General features: G+C 31.8%; 1 protein-coding gene and 1 pseudogene across 2 annotated transcripts; one reads left to right on the top strand and one right to left on the bottom strand.

Moving 5' to 3' along the window:
• Positions 1–2,931: 2,931 nt before the first annotated feature.
• On the bottom strand, positions 2,932–5,074 carry LOC143534923 (epoxide hydrolase 2-like). Its single transcript, XM_077029288.1, has 3 exons — positions 4,726–5,074; positions 3,532–3,699; positions 2,932–3,399 (listed from the first exon to the last, which is right to left on the bottom strand). The coding sequence occupies exons 1-3, from the start codon at positions 5,026–5,028 to the stop codon at positions 3,211–3,213; spliced, it is 660 nt and encodes a 219-aa protein (XP_076885403.1). The 5' UTR covers positions 5,029–5,074; the 3' UTR covers positions 2,932–3,210.
• Positions 5,075–8,684: 3,610 nt separating this feature from the next.
• LOC143534921 (epoxide hydrolase 1-like) lies at positions 8,685–13,601 on the top strand (annotated as a pseudogene). Its single transcript, XR_013135626.1, has 4 exons — positions 8,685–8,972; positions 9,868–10,035; positions 10,144–10,379; positions 13,321–13,601. The product of XR_013135626.1 is annotated as an epoxide hydrolase 1-like (transcript).
• The last annotated feature ends 1,451 nt before the right edge of the window (positions 13,602–15,052 follow it).

Raw genomic sequence — 15,052 nt, 5'->3', positions numbered from 1 at the left:
ACAAATTATACCCTTTAGTTAGATTTGAATTTTCAAATCACCTTATAATTTAACATTTTATATTTCTTATTCATCAAACCTAGTTAAATTGAATAGATATATAATATCCTTACCCAAAGTTACCCAAAAATACCACAAAATACCCCAAAAAGAGTGTTGTCCTATACAAAATTCAATCTATACCCGGAAAAAACTCGAATATAGGGTTTTTTTCAATACTTGAAAATAAGGTATTCAAATACCCTGTTTTAGAATACTCATTTCTATATCCGACCTGAACCCGGTGCATAGGGTATAACTTTTAGAGATAATACTGGTTTTTTAATATTCAGTCATACACGAACCCGGTTCCAAACCCGAAACTCGGTATTAGTAAAGCCCGATTTGTGCACCTCTAGATCAAACTGGTAAACAAGTTGGTTTAACCCAACTTTTATAAACGACACAAAAATATGTGTTTTATGTATATGTAAGAAATAAAGGTAGAATCGAAAAGAGTTTTCATGGTAAACTAAACGGACTGTATTGGTGCAGACATGTGAAAAGTCGTATCATGTTAAGTGTATGACATGATTTGGGATACATGTCGTGTTTGGATTTTGTCAAATTTTTAAGTTCATGTTAGGTTATACTCACAAACCCAAGTACAAGACCTAACATATACACTCGTGATAACATTTTACTGGATTCAAAAAATAGAATTGTTTGGTATTGTAAGCTATGAAAGTGTCGAAATTGTAAGTCTGTAATGATACTATAACGAATTGAACTAATTTCGACCAAACACTAGTACAAGTATTTGTATTATTAGAAGTGGTGCTTGTATTCGGTTTTTATGGTTTTTGATTTATGTATAACATGTGTAGATATCCTTTTAGGCATATCACGACTTTATATTTTAGGGTTTTTCTCAGTTGCTATAGCAAGTGCCGGTATTGTAATAGGCCATGCCGATATCGACTGAAATCCTAACATGTGCTCGCTTGACTCCCACGGATAAATCTTTGTACTTAGTAAGGCAAAAATAAACATATTGTTTTATTTTAAATAAGGTAAACAGACATCCCTTAGCATTTTTAAATAACAAAATAATCTTAAATAATAAAATAATCTTCTATAGTATTAAAACAATAACTCTTTCCATGTATAACACTCATTTTTATAATTTCTTGCTAATAATTCAAAATTAAATAAAATTACATTCAACTTAATTACATATTACACTCAACATGTTATAATTAGTCTACTATACTATTAATACATGTGTTCCTTAATGAGTTCGGGTTTTTCTTTTTCATAATTTCATGATAGTTATTTTTTATTTTGGTTTCATTTCGGTTTTTGATTTTTGTTCCATTTTAGTTTCTATAATGTTTCATTCCAGTTCGTTTTGGTTTGATTTTTTATAGTTTTGTTTTAGACGGCCGTAACTTTATTCAGTTTTTTGTTTCAATTTTTACAATTTTATAGTTTTTTATTTTGGTTCTGTTTCAGATTTATCAATTTGTATTTCGTTTATTTGGTGTTCGATTTTAGTGTCTATTGAAAAATGAAAGAATACGGAGGATTCACAAATTAAGTGAAAGGTTCACATGAGTTTTAACTTTCAAGTGAGTTGAAGTCATTAAAGCTTCATATTTTTTTATCTTCACAACCAGTAATAATGAATTCGCATTTGGTAAAAAAGATTTCAAAAGATAAGAACGTTGTATGTGTTACCCATCATTTTTCTTCTTAATCTTCAAGTGTGTTATCTCAATTTTCATTTATGAAAATGAGTCCGGCTAGAAATATTTCAATTTGCTTTGGCTCTGGTCAAAACGGGTCACTTTAAAAGGTTATCAATTTAGTTTTGGTCAATGAGTCAATACAAAAAGATATTGATTTCATTCGAGTTTCAACGGGTCTTTTTAAAATTGTATTGATTTGGTTGGGGTCATAGCGGGTCAATTTTAGAAGATATCGATTTGGTTCAGGTTAAAATGGGTCATTCTCAAAACATATAGAGTTGAATCTGGTTAAAACATGCCTTTTTAAAAAGGTTTCGATTTGGTTATGGTTCTTAAATGGGCATTTGACGTGCTTCAGTTTATTAGGGTGCAATACTTTTCACATGAATTGTAAAAACAATTTCCGTAGTCAGTTAGTCACTATGTTTGTTAGATTGGTGTATGGATGTTTATGTAATCAACTGTGATTCCAATCTTGGAAGAAAAGAAGACAAAATCATTCTTGGATGCTTATCGAGAATCCTTCCTGAATGCATATTTTCTGATTCGCTTGCTTTCCAGAATAATGCTAGTGAAGTTTGTTTGTTTTATATTAATATTATTTTTTAAAGTTTATTAAGTTTATGTTTTAAAATTTTAAATTTTCTTCGTAAACATCATACTATGTAAAGTCATTTTTTGTAAGTTTATGTATTTCGGTACATTGTTTGCTTATTAATATGAACTGTAATTAATAATCATGTTGTTGTCTTAAAAAATATTAAAAAATAACTTGTCGTTTGAAATTGTATTTATGTTTACTTGACAATTTTTATATTTCCGCCTATGTTGTCCACGAGTCAATAACTAAGCATTTTAAGATGCTTACCTTATTAACTAGGAATTTGAAGATGTGAAATACCTCAAGTTTTAATCAAGTTATTATTTTTTTTTCCTACACTTTGTCAATAGTAATCATTCTAGAAACACAAAACGTAACTCATTTCATTGCTGTTACCGAATATAAAAAGTTACACGTCACATGAAAAAGTAACACACATAATACATGGTCGATAAGACATATCATACCTAAACATTTTATCGACTTTGGTAACTACAATAGTCCCAATTATTTTAAACCTAACATAGATAGATAGATAGATAGATAGATAGATAGATAGATAGATAACGTCAACAAATGCGAAACCCTAACATTTGTGGCGATTAAGATGCTAGTCAATTCCGGGAACTGTTCAGGAATAAAATGACAACCTTGAGGCAAGGGTAGGACTTCAAGATTCGGTACATATTTCTTGACCGCCCCGCTATTCACATACTCCTCCATTCCCGGGAACTTGGTAATATAATCATCTTTCGAAAGGACCAACAACGCTGGAGTTTCAATTTGATAATCCTCACCTTGCGGAGGATATTCACCTATACAGTCGAGTCTCCTGTAAGGAACTTCTAGCGCAGTCATAAATCCACACTTGTTATACGCTTACGCATATACCTCAAGATCCTCCTCTGTGAACCAAGGTGGTAGACGCTCCGACGCGTCAACCAAATCCATTATCTCCTTGTTTTCAGACGCTATTGGTATTTCACTTTTAGAGAGCATAATGTACATCTTCTTCACAACGGTTTTATTATCAAACCGCGCAAAATCAGCTTTAGCTCTTGCATGTTCCTAGATCAAAAGTTTAGTTATTATTATATATAAAGATATGTTGTTCAATACAGAACCAGTTTTAAATGAATCTGGATCTGTATTGAACACACATTTTTGTGTGTATATATATTAATATTATACAATGAGTACCCTCAATCTTCGAAAGTAGAAGCCTTCGGGGAGATTTAGATACGTGTGGTGCAAACCGTACGGCAAGTATGGCAGCCCGAATGTTATTATTGCCAAAATCTTTTGTGGATGATATAGTGCAAATAAGTACCCAACCATTGATCCAAAATCTTTAGCAACAACGTACGCCTAACATAGTACAAATAGACATGAAAGTGGTTTGGTTAGTTGGTTACATGTTATATAACTGCCACATGTTTGTATACTTTAAAAATAATAAAAATAAATAAACTAGAGAGAACTTTCTATTACTCCATTCGTCCAGGTTAAAGTGTCTAGTTTAAAAAACACAAAGTTTATAGTAGATTAAATTATTGTTTTTTTTTTCTCACCAAATAACAATAATGCACTTGGAAATTGGGTCCATCAATAAATTTTGAAGGTGGACATTTATAATGTGACAACTGACAAATATAAAAAGAAATGTGGACACTTTTAATGTAACGGATGGAGTATCTTATTAACAATTAATCTACTCCTAAAATCCACCTAGTTTTGTCAACTACCATATGTGAATTCTCAAGCCACATGTGTTAATGGTTTGGTTTAAAAATGTGAAACCGTTTCACGGTCGGTTTTTTAGTAATTTTCGATCAGTCAGTTTCAAAATTTTAAAACCGTAATAATTGGGTTGGTTATTTACGGATTAAACTAAAAATTGTCAAACTAGACTGTGAACACCTCTAGCTGAGTCGGACTGGGTGATGAGTCTGTTAATTTACTCCTAAATCCACCTAACATGCAGTGCCGGCTCTTGGGTTGGGCAACCCGGGTGACCGGCTGGGGCACTTATTTTTTTGGGGCACAACTTTTTTTATATATTTTTAAATTTTTTTATATAAAATAGTTACAAATCTTAATCATTTTATTAGATATTATGCCCAATCTTTTTTTACCCATAACCCATTTGAGATAATGGTCATGTGGGTCATTTTATTTCGTTACTCGTTAGAGCCTATGGCCCTTTCATTTCAGCTCGGTTGAGGCTTTTAAATTCTAGGCTAACATGTCTATATTGTAGCATGTGATGATGTGAACCCTCAAACTACGTGTTTATGGTTTAGTTTAAAACTTGTAAAGCCGTCTCACATTTAGGTTTTTTAGTTATTTCGGGTCAAAATTTTCAAACTGTAACGAACAGTTTGGTTTACATACCTTCGCAATGCCGAGAGAGTCAAGGATGGAGGCCGTATCTGCGGCCATGCCACGGAATGTGGTGTTTTCGATATCTTTAGGTATGTCGGATAGTCCGTATCCTCTGTAATCGATTGCAATGGATCTAAAACCCGCGTTTGCGACAGCGACCAGTTGATGGCGCCATGTGTACCATAGCTCGGGGAACCCGTTTAGAAAAACGACCGCTGGCGATGACTCGGACCCGATCTCAGCTACATGGAGCCTTGTTCCATTGGCTTCAATGTAAGAATGCTTGAATTTATCCATGGGTAAGAGAGTCATGCTTGAACTTAATATAAGAGTGAGTGAGTGTGTGTCTTTAGAGGTTGCATTTGGCATGTATATATATAGTAGTTGTGTTGCAAGAATCTTGATGATATTTGTTACATATACATTCTTTTTTTATTTAGTACACGTGATGGAAAGAAAACAAGTTTTGAATATATTGAGTTTGGAATTAATATGTTCTCATCGGTTTTTTCATCGGGTTTTTATCGGGTTTTGAACTACTGGATTCGGGGGTGTTGCATCAAAGATAATTAAAGATAAAGGTGTAAAAGCATTCACATTAAGTTCCCTATCGTATATCTATATATATCATATAACTATATTAAAAAATCAATGCATTTCCTTTCTCATTTTCAATTAAATAATACACTTTTATACTTATAATTTTTCTCTTCTTCACTCACAACTACTTTCAAAGAATATAAAAATATTATACGGTGTGAACAATGAAAATTTAACATTTTCTCCCTGCTCTACTCACAACCATTTATAACCATACCATATAATTTACAAATTTTTCTCATATATTTATAAGAAATAGGTTGAGAATGCTCCAAGACCACAAAATCATAGAGTCATGCGGTGTGTAAATTTGAATTTCTTAAAATCAACTATATAACTTTATTGCATATTTGCATTGCATGTAAAAAGATATAGGACAATATATACATATATGATTTATATGATATTTATTATTATAGTTTTATTAAAAGTTTATTTAACTGTGTTACATTTAAGTATGTATGTGATATATATATTTAAAATAAATATATAAAATAATTATGTCAGGTACATCGGATAAATGGGTTAATGTTATCGTGTATTACTTTTCCTATTTATATCTGGTTTTAGGTTTCACTAATATGAGAGATCCCTAAAAATTAATCAAATCAAAGTATTTAATTAATGGGCTTCTAATTGGGCCTTCAAAGCACACGTGCATGATAGAAAAAAAAAGGTACATAGCACAACAGGGAAGACGGATGGGTGTTTAGAGATCCTTGGCACGCAAATTAAGAAGAAATAATTACGACGAGGCAAATCTAATCTCGTTGTAATTTTCTCTAGGTGAACTGTTCGTTTAGGTTAAATATTAAACTTTGTATATTCATGTTTGGATTTGTTAATGACATTGAGAGCATTGTATAAACAATTTAATGTGTTGATTATTTTAACTATTTGTATGTGTTAGTAATCATCGTTTTACAACGTGTTCGATATTCATACAAGTTAATAGGGTAATTAAATTATAAAAGATCGGATGACAAAAATCTGTTTTTGATTACCGCATAAATTAACCGACTTTCCTACACCATGTCTATAGGTGTCCTATTAATCAAACGAGTTTTGTGTGAACTATAGAACCTGAAACCCGAATGAGGTTGCATCTTTCTTAAATTGTTTTTCTAAAATCAATCTTTCAATTTTTGTTTGACATCGTTTGTCTACCGTAGTTAGTTAAATTTATATCAAATAATCAAACAAATTTTGTAATACCGGTCACATGCTCCTCGTGGATACGATACCCTACTTACTCTATCTATGTAGTTTAATTAGGTTTTTACATGACTAGAACGACGGTCATCAAAATACATGCATGCATGTACCAGAACCGTTATTGAAGGCAAAATTCAAGAAATGCTAGTACCGTCCCGATACCAAAAACTCAAAACTTGGTGAAACATATCTTTCGGAATAAAAGGGCTATGCAACTTAAGTACTTAACAAGGATATCATTCAAATTGCATTAAATTGAATTTCATATCTTTGGTGAAACATACCTATCAATATCAATTTCAATATATATCAAGTGCGTGTATCAAGAAATATCTCAATTTACTTGTAATTTTTGCATGTGAAACCGTTAAAACTATATCGTTTTGATTAAAACCAATTAAATCCTTTAAATTTTAATATTTTACCTATGATTCTCCATCAATTTTTCTATACGCTTATACGTAGGGCATCTAGAATATGACAATCCGATTATTATTCTTACTTTAAATCCAATATTCTTTTTATTTATCTTTTAACAAGTCATTATGAATTTTTTTTAATCATCCCAACTAATCAAACATTAAAAACTTGACTTGCATAAAATCAAATACATAACTTTAAATTTAAACGTGATATTGTAAATTATTATTTTTTAAAGTGTCACTGTTAAAATAAAAAGATAATATCGCTATAAAAATTTAAAAAATAATAATAATAATAACGTGGGTATAACGTACAATAAGAAAATACACAAAAGGACAAATGTGGCTATATTAAATTATCTCCTTGAAAAGTAAAAAAGGTGGCGTGGCTATATCTTATATTTACTTTTTATTTTTATAATACTTCTTTTTATTTTTTATTCAACTAAACTCAATATCTTTTTCTTTATATTTTTCTAAGGAATAAAACCAAACTCGGTTACTCGGGGTAACCCAATAATAAAATGTGACCTTATACTTCTGTGTCGGTGTCCCAAGCCTACCATATCCAGTTTCATGGAAAACACGTCACTCAAATGTCCATTGTTGCAAAAATCCAGTAATATCATATTTGAACTTAGAGATATTTCGTTCTCCGACCCAAAATTCATTTTCTCCAATGCCGGCTGAGTAGTTTTTCTCTTCAATCAAGTAATTGTAGTTTTTTTATCTGTATTATCAGTGACTCTTTTTTTTTATTTTCTTAGTCAACGTATGTGTATTCTTGTCAAATCGCTCACGAGTTATTTGGGATCAGCTTGTAAAAATATTAAGTTGAGTCGAGCTTAAACAAACTATAGTCTAAAAATAAGCATGTTTGATAAACAAGGTTAAGCCGCCGAGCCTAAGCTTCAGTTATCGAGCTTGAGCCGGCTCACCGGCTTTTTAACTACATTGTATTTATTTAATATAAATTGTGATAAAAAATAACTAAAGAGAGAATTGTGGTTTAATCAAATCTACGGTTTTAGTCTAATAATTTCAAATTGGGGCTTTCGTCCAATAGTTTTGTTTTCACTAGCAATTAAACTCAACCTAACTAACCCCGTTAACTCTGTTCGTTAAACCCATCAGCGTGGCCCACACATGAGAGACAATTTTGTCATTTTGCTCCCAAATAAACCCAACACTAATCCCAAATCCCATTTTCATCTTTGTCGATCTTTCCTTCGTCTTCCCCAAACCATACACGAACAAACACGGGTTACGATTCATCTCTGGTGGCTTAGATCAAAACGCATTTGGTAGATAAACGGGCCAAATGATTACACAACCAATTAAGGACAAAATTGCTCCTTACGTGAGAGGCACGCTAACGGGTTTAACAACCAGAGTTAACAGGGTTAGTCGGGTCGGGTTTAATTGCTAGTAAAAACAAAACTACTGAACGAGAAACGCAAATTTAAAACTATTAGACTAAAACCACAGATTTAGTTATAACTAAATAATATGTATATTATGTTTTATCCTTTAAAATATATAAAAAGTTATTGCAGATATATAAAGTTTAATTAAGAAATATTAAACAAGCACAACTCGAGCTTGAAAATCTACTCTAACGACAAAACCCAAGCTTCACAACTGGTGTTCGAATCAAGCCAAGCTTGAACAGTTGAACTCGAGTTCTATATAAGTTAAACGAGTCAAACTCAGAGCTGTTTTGACGCAAAAATGGATGGGATAACTCATAAGTTTGTGAAAGTCAACGGACTGAAGCTTCACATAGCTGAGATTGGAAACACATCATCTCCTGTGGTGGTGTTTCTGCATGGTTTCCCGGAGATATGGTACAGCTGGCGCCGCCAGATGAGCGCGGTCGCCAATGCCGGTTACCGAGCTATTGCTCCTGATTTCCGAGGCTTCGGGCTGTCCGATCCGCCTCCTGAGACGGAGAAGGTTGGATTCTCCAGTCTTGTTGACGACGTTATCGCAATCGTTGATTCGCTCGGTGTTGATAAGGTGCACTGGATTAACGTTCATTTATGTCCCTGAACGTTTGTTTTATACTTTTATAGTTTTATATGTTTGGTTATGTTCATTCATTTATGTTTTTTCGTTTGAATATTAACTTAAATTTACTTATTATTAATATTAATTTTAAAAAAAATTGAAACCTTTTTGTTTAATTTTGACTTTAATTTGGATATTTTTGTTTGCTTTTAATTAGTATCCATTTAAGTAGGGGTGTAATTGTGTAAATGAGCCGAGCCTGAGCCAGAATAGGCTCGAGATTGGCTCATTTTGACTTGCTGGAGCTCAAGCTCGACTCATTTCGAGCTCTTTTTGACTTACGAGAGGTCTAGCTAGTCTTGCAAGTTGTTTTTTCAAGCTCGGGCTCGACTGGGGCTTGACTCGTTTGTTATTTAATAATTAATTTATATTTGTTTCTAGTTATGTTTATAACTTGACAAAAAACTTTAAACAAACCTAAGCTCCGCTCGAGCTCGGTGTGAAATTAATACATAGAAGTCCAAGAAAGGTAAAACTTAAAAAATGCATAAGGCTCGTTAAGGCCGACAGGCCTAAACAAGCTTCACGTACAAGGCACGAGCTCGGGCTCGATAACTAAACGAGCTTTATTTGAGGCTCGGGAACAGCTCGAGCTCGAAAAAACTTGACTAGTTTCAAGCTTTTTTCTCGTCCAAGGCTCGAGTAGCTCGCGAGCAGCTCGGCTCGTTTGCACCCCTGCGTTTTAGTTCGTGAACCATTAGTTTAAAATATTAACAAACTGACAAAACTGAACACGAACATGGTCATTTTCTTATCAAACGTACACGTACAATAAAATCCTTTCTTTTAGTGTTCGTATTTGTTTAGTAAATATTGATCGCGATTTTTGGTTGTTTGCGTGTAGATTTCCATAGTCGCGAAAGACTTTGGCGTTCGACCAGCTTTCCTCATTGTGCTACGATATCCGAAGAGAGTAACCGGAGTTATATCGCTTGGCGTCCCACATCGACCCTTCAAACCGCGCACGTACCACATAGACCTTCCTGAAGGTTTCTATATCAACAGATGGAGGGTACAAACTACAACATTTACAACATGCATATAACTTTATAACTTTAGTGGTAAAAAAAAAAAAAAAAAAACTTAACTTGATGTTTGAGTTATATTTTGCTTTTGCTAGGAACCTGGAAGAGCGGAAGCTGATTTCGGGCGTCTTGATACAAAAACAGTCTTACGAAACATATACATTATGTTTTCTAGAAGCGAAATCCCAGTAGCGAATGAAAACCAATAGATTATGGATATTGTGAGCCCGTGTGACCCGTTACCATCCTGGTTCACCGACAATGATCTTTCGGCCTATGCAGCTCTATACGAGAAATCTGGTTTTGTTGAACCACTCAAAGTTCCTTACAGGTAGATCAAAGCACAAACACACCAACCTGAAAAACTAAAGGCTGCACAATATATACTTTGTGGAAGTCGGGCCGTGTCCGAAGCTAGTCGGGTCTCAGCCACCGCTCAGGGCCCAGGGCCCAGAATTTTTAAAAGGTTTATTGGATTTTAATTATCCAAACTTTGCATCGTTGACCGGCGCTGAGCCGAACTTTGAAAATATACCACAACAGTCTCAACTTTCAAACTATTGGCCGGCAACAAGTTTTTCACTAACGGGGTTAGATCTCGTTAGTTTTTGATAACGTGGAACCGCTTACATGGAATTTTTTTTAATTCTTGTTTTTTACTTAGTATTGCTTGGTTAATCCACTTAATATTAAATAAAAAATAAGAAATAAAAAAAATCCACGTAAGTAGTTCCACGTCAGCAAAAAACTAACGAGATCTAACCCCGTTAATGAAAAGCTAGTTGCCGGCCAATAGTTTGAAAGTTGGGACTGTTGTGGTATATTTTCAAAGTTCGGCTCAACGCCGGCCAACGGTGAAAAGTTTGGATTATTAAAATCCAATAGGCCCTTTTTAAGCACTTAAACTATTTTCTATATATATATTACTAGGTTAGTTACCCGTGTAGCACACGGGTTAAAATAAATAAATATTTTAAATAATAACACAATGTAAAATACAAAAAATATTTTCAATAAATATAAATATATATTATATGGTGGAATAAATTACACAATACACAATATTGAAATAAAAAGTTGTTACAAAATTTATAAATTTCAAAATATTGCTTTGTACACAATATTTATAACTTTATTTTATACATCAAAACTTAGTAGTTTCAAATTGTTTTTGCTTTAAATCAAAATAATCCAACACATAACTGACCATAAGCTAAAATAAATTGTCTAAAGATTGAACTTAGTTTTTATTAATCGTCATTGCAAAACAAAAATAAAGTGAAATTTCATTCTTTGAAATTAATATTTTATCTAAAGGTGTAAGATTTTTTTTAAGAATAAAAGTATGAGTTCCAATATTACTTCCGGATATGATTTCGGCATTTATAGCATGGCTATCATATTGTATTTTCATATGTAGTTTTTTTACATTGCATAGACCAATTTTCTAGTTTTTTATTTTAAGTAACATCACTTCAGTATCGGCTTTAAGACTAACCTATGACTTGACAACATTAGATTTTGAAGTCATTTAAAACATTAGAAAACTAATACTTTCTTGTAACGTATCATTTTACTGAAAAATGGTAATATTTTCATCTCCCGAAAACATGGATAACAAACGTTTGCTAATTTTTTAAACGACCTCATTTTTTGGTGCAAGGACAACTCATTCACTAAAGAATTCTTTATTTTTGAAAACTTCAATAATAGAAGGATATACAAAGTCAATTTGTCATCTGATTAACAGTGTGCTAATGTCTAACATTTGTATTCCAAAGATAACAAGTTGTCTTATCTACCTGAAAACCAAAACATATAGTCTAGTGTTTATAATTTTGTGAATTTTTAAAATGATGAACTTAACATAAACGATGAGTTAATTAAATAATCAATTAAAAAAAGAAGTTGTAAATGGTTACTTTTTAAACTAACCTGTGACCGAACTCATTCTAATCCTAAACTGTTTTGACCTTACACATGTTTGATACCTTAATCAGTTAAAGAAACCGACCCGTTTAAATTAACATGAACACTGAGAATACATTAATAGTGAATTTGTCTTTTAAGGTTTAGAAAAAAAAACTTGTAATTTAGTAAACAATCATATATATTTAGTAAGTAAAAGTTTATTGAAATTTTAAATTTAAGTTATTCTTGTCTCTTCTTCCAATAATATCGTTTATTATAAAACCTTAATATTAAGTAACTAATATATAATATATTTAAAACCTTAATTTTTGAAATAATTATTCAAAATCAATGTGAAAATTGGTTACTTATAAAAACTAATATTAATAACCAATACAATAAATTTATATAAAAAAAATTAACATATTTATGCTGGTATTTAATTTTTAAAATCAAGAAAAAAAATTATTAAAAAGAGAAAATGAAATATTAAAAAGAAAAAAAATAAAATACAAAAATATTAATAAGAAAAAGAAATGCATTTAATATGACAGAAAGGGGAGAAAATTTGGTGAAAAACATTGTGGTAATGACATGTGGCATTATAAAGCTTTATTTATTTTATAGTATAGATTCTGATAACAGATATGGGTAATTAACACTTAAAACATTTTGTATTTGTTTATCGCTATATAATAAGTAACCTTGTTTAAAATTATCACACTTATCGTTGATCTTTGAAAAAAAACATTTATATATACGGGCTTTGTTTAGTACTCGTCTGAGGCCAGGACTGTAAACGAACTGAACACTTAGTGAACTATTCGTGAACGGTTTAGTGGGAAGTTAGTTTATATTCGTTTATTTAATAAATGAATGAACACAAACACAAATTTTTGTTCATTTAGTTTTTTTTGTTTTTGATCATTAACTTAATATCATAGAAACATCCAAACGATTTACAATGAAGTGGCAGGTAAGCGAGCAAAAAGCTGCGCCGCAACCCCCTTTAGTTAAATGAACGAACATGAACACCGTGTTTCGTTCGTTCATTTATGTTCTTTTATATGTGTTCGTTTATGCACGTTTAAATAATAAAAAATAATTAAATAGCACTTGTATTTTACAAATTATATTTACATATTAATAGAAAATAATTAAATAGTGTTCATTTATGTTTGTTTGTGTTCATTTACATTTGTTCATATATGTTCGTTTATATTTGTTCAGTTATGTTCATGAAATGTTCGTTTAGAATTTTAACGAACGGACATAAACAAACACGAACATGTTCATGTGTTCTTTCAGTTCGTTTACAAGGCTATCTAAAGTGTATGTTTTTGAATATTGTATTGTTATAGGTCAAGTAATGAAGAATATGGTATAGAAAATATTATGATCAAGAATCCAATGTTACTAATAATAGGAGAGAAAGATTATTTCTTAAAGTTTCCGGGAGTGAAAGATTTTATAACGAGTGGATCGGTTAAACAGTTCGTGTCGGATCTAGAGATAGAATATGTGCCAGAAGGGAGCCATTTTGTTCAAGAACAGTTTCCAGACAAGCTAAACCACCTAATACTCGCCTTCCTCGATAAACATAACTCGTAGGTTATTATAATATCGTCGGTTCAACTCGCAGCCACTTCATTTCAATAATGTGTATGTTCAAATTTCGTGTTTCGGTTCAATGCTAACATACATGTGTGATCACTGGTTCCTGTAATATATTTTCTTCAAAAAAATAAAAAATTATGTAAGGTCTAAAATATTTTAACCAACTACAAACACTTTAAATGCATAACTATTATTATTATTATTATTATTATTATTATTATTATTATCTAATACGTACTTGGAAAATTGGTGCAAATGATCGAGTGTAATTAACTGACAATAACTCGATAACTAGAAATATCCAATGACCAAATTAGAGTGACAATCGTAACTATTTCATATCGTAAGTTAATGGTATTAAGGTGTTTAAACAAGACGTCTATTTCAAGTGGAGATGATAATATGGACAAATAGTGATACATTTGTTGTTAAAAAATTAACTATAAATAATATATTATAGACTATATTTCTCGCATCGAAGTAAATTACCATATATAAGAAAAATTGTCATAGAAGTTATCGAACCAAAGTAGGACCGACAAGTCCAAATATATAGATGATTGGCATCATTAGCTCATACACAGAAAATAAATGTTAAGGCTATGCGTAGTGATTAATGTTTCTTAAGGGTATTTTCTATCACGTCATCATTAATTATTCTTTTAACCAAAAACATGTGTAATGGATAATTCCCATCAATGTTTTATCGGTCATTACCACTTCAAGTCTGCATATGTTGTACCTGTTATGTTAGCAATCCCAAACACCCCCTAAATGCATGTATGTATGTATGTATGCATGCATGCATGCATATTGTATGTTATGCTGTGTTGCATTAATCGGCCGGAACCCCAAGGCCTCGATTTTGGCATTAGTCGGTGTTGCTCTCTCTCTCTCTCTCTCTCTCTCTCTCTCTCTCTCTCTCCTTGTCGTCATCACCGTCCACATAGTTGTCGTTTTTACTAGTAATAACAAATAAATATGATCTATTGTTGTTTTTTTGATACGCAGAAGATTCAGTTACAAATTATGAGGTTTATAAGGATCTATCAAGCTAATCTACAACGGCGTCTTATTCAACGCCATCATCTAAGGAGGAGCTATATATATCAATGTATGTATGTATGACGTGTTCTTGAGCTTTATAAGGTGAGTTATGTTGTTGAGGCGATTATAGAGAGGCGAGGTGAGGTGGAGGGCATTTTAATCTCATCATGGATAGGATATGATTTAGTAGTAGCTTATTATATATATAGCAGCAGCATGTAGTAAGTAGATCAATGTGTAATAAGTTAATACTATTAGTTAGTTTCAGCTAATTCATGTACCCCTCATCACCTTACTTGTAAGATTATATATCCTTTTGTCTTCTGTTAATGTCAATTTACTACTCATATATGGTTTTTTATTTCTTTAAATAAGGTTACACATACACAAAATATAATTTCTGTTGGTTCTTTTCAACTAAATATTAAC

This window comes from Bidens hawaiensis, unplaced genomic scaffold, assembly GCF_021521415.1.
Source record: "Bidens hawaiensis isolate Kalapana, Puna unplaced genomic scaffold, B.hawaiensis_p1.1 tig00010382_1, whole genome shotgun sequence".
NCBI lineage: Eukaryota > Viridiplantae > Streptophyta > Magnoliopsida > Asterales > Asteraceae > Bidens > Bidens hawaiensis.
Note: the sequence above shows the minus strand (reverse complement) of the source record. Positions and strands in the feature narration are given on the sequence as shown.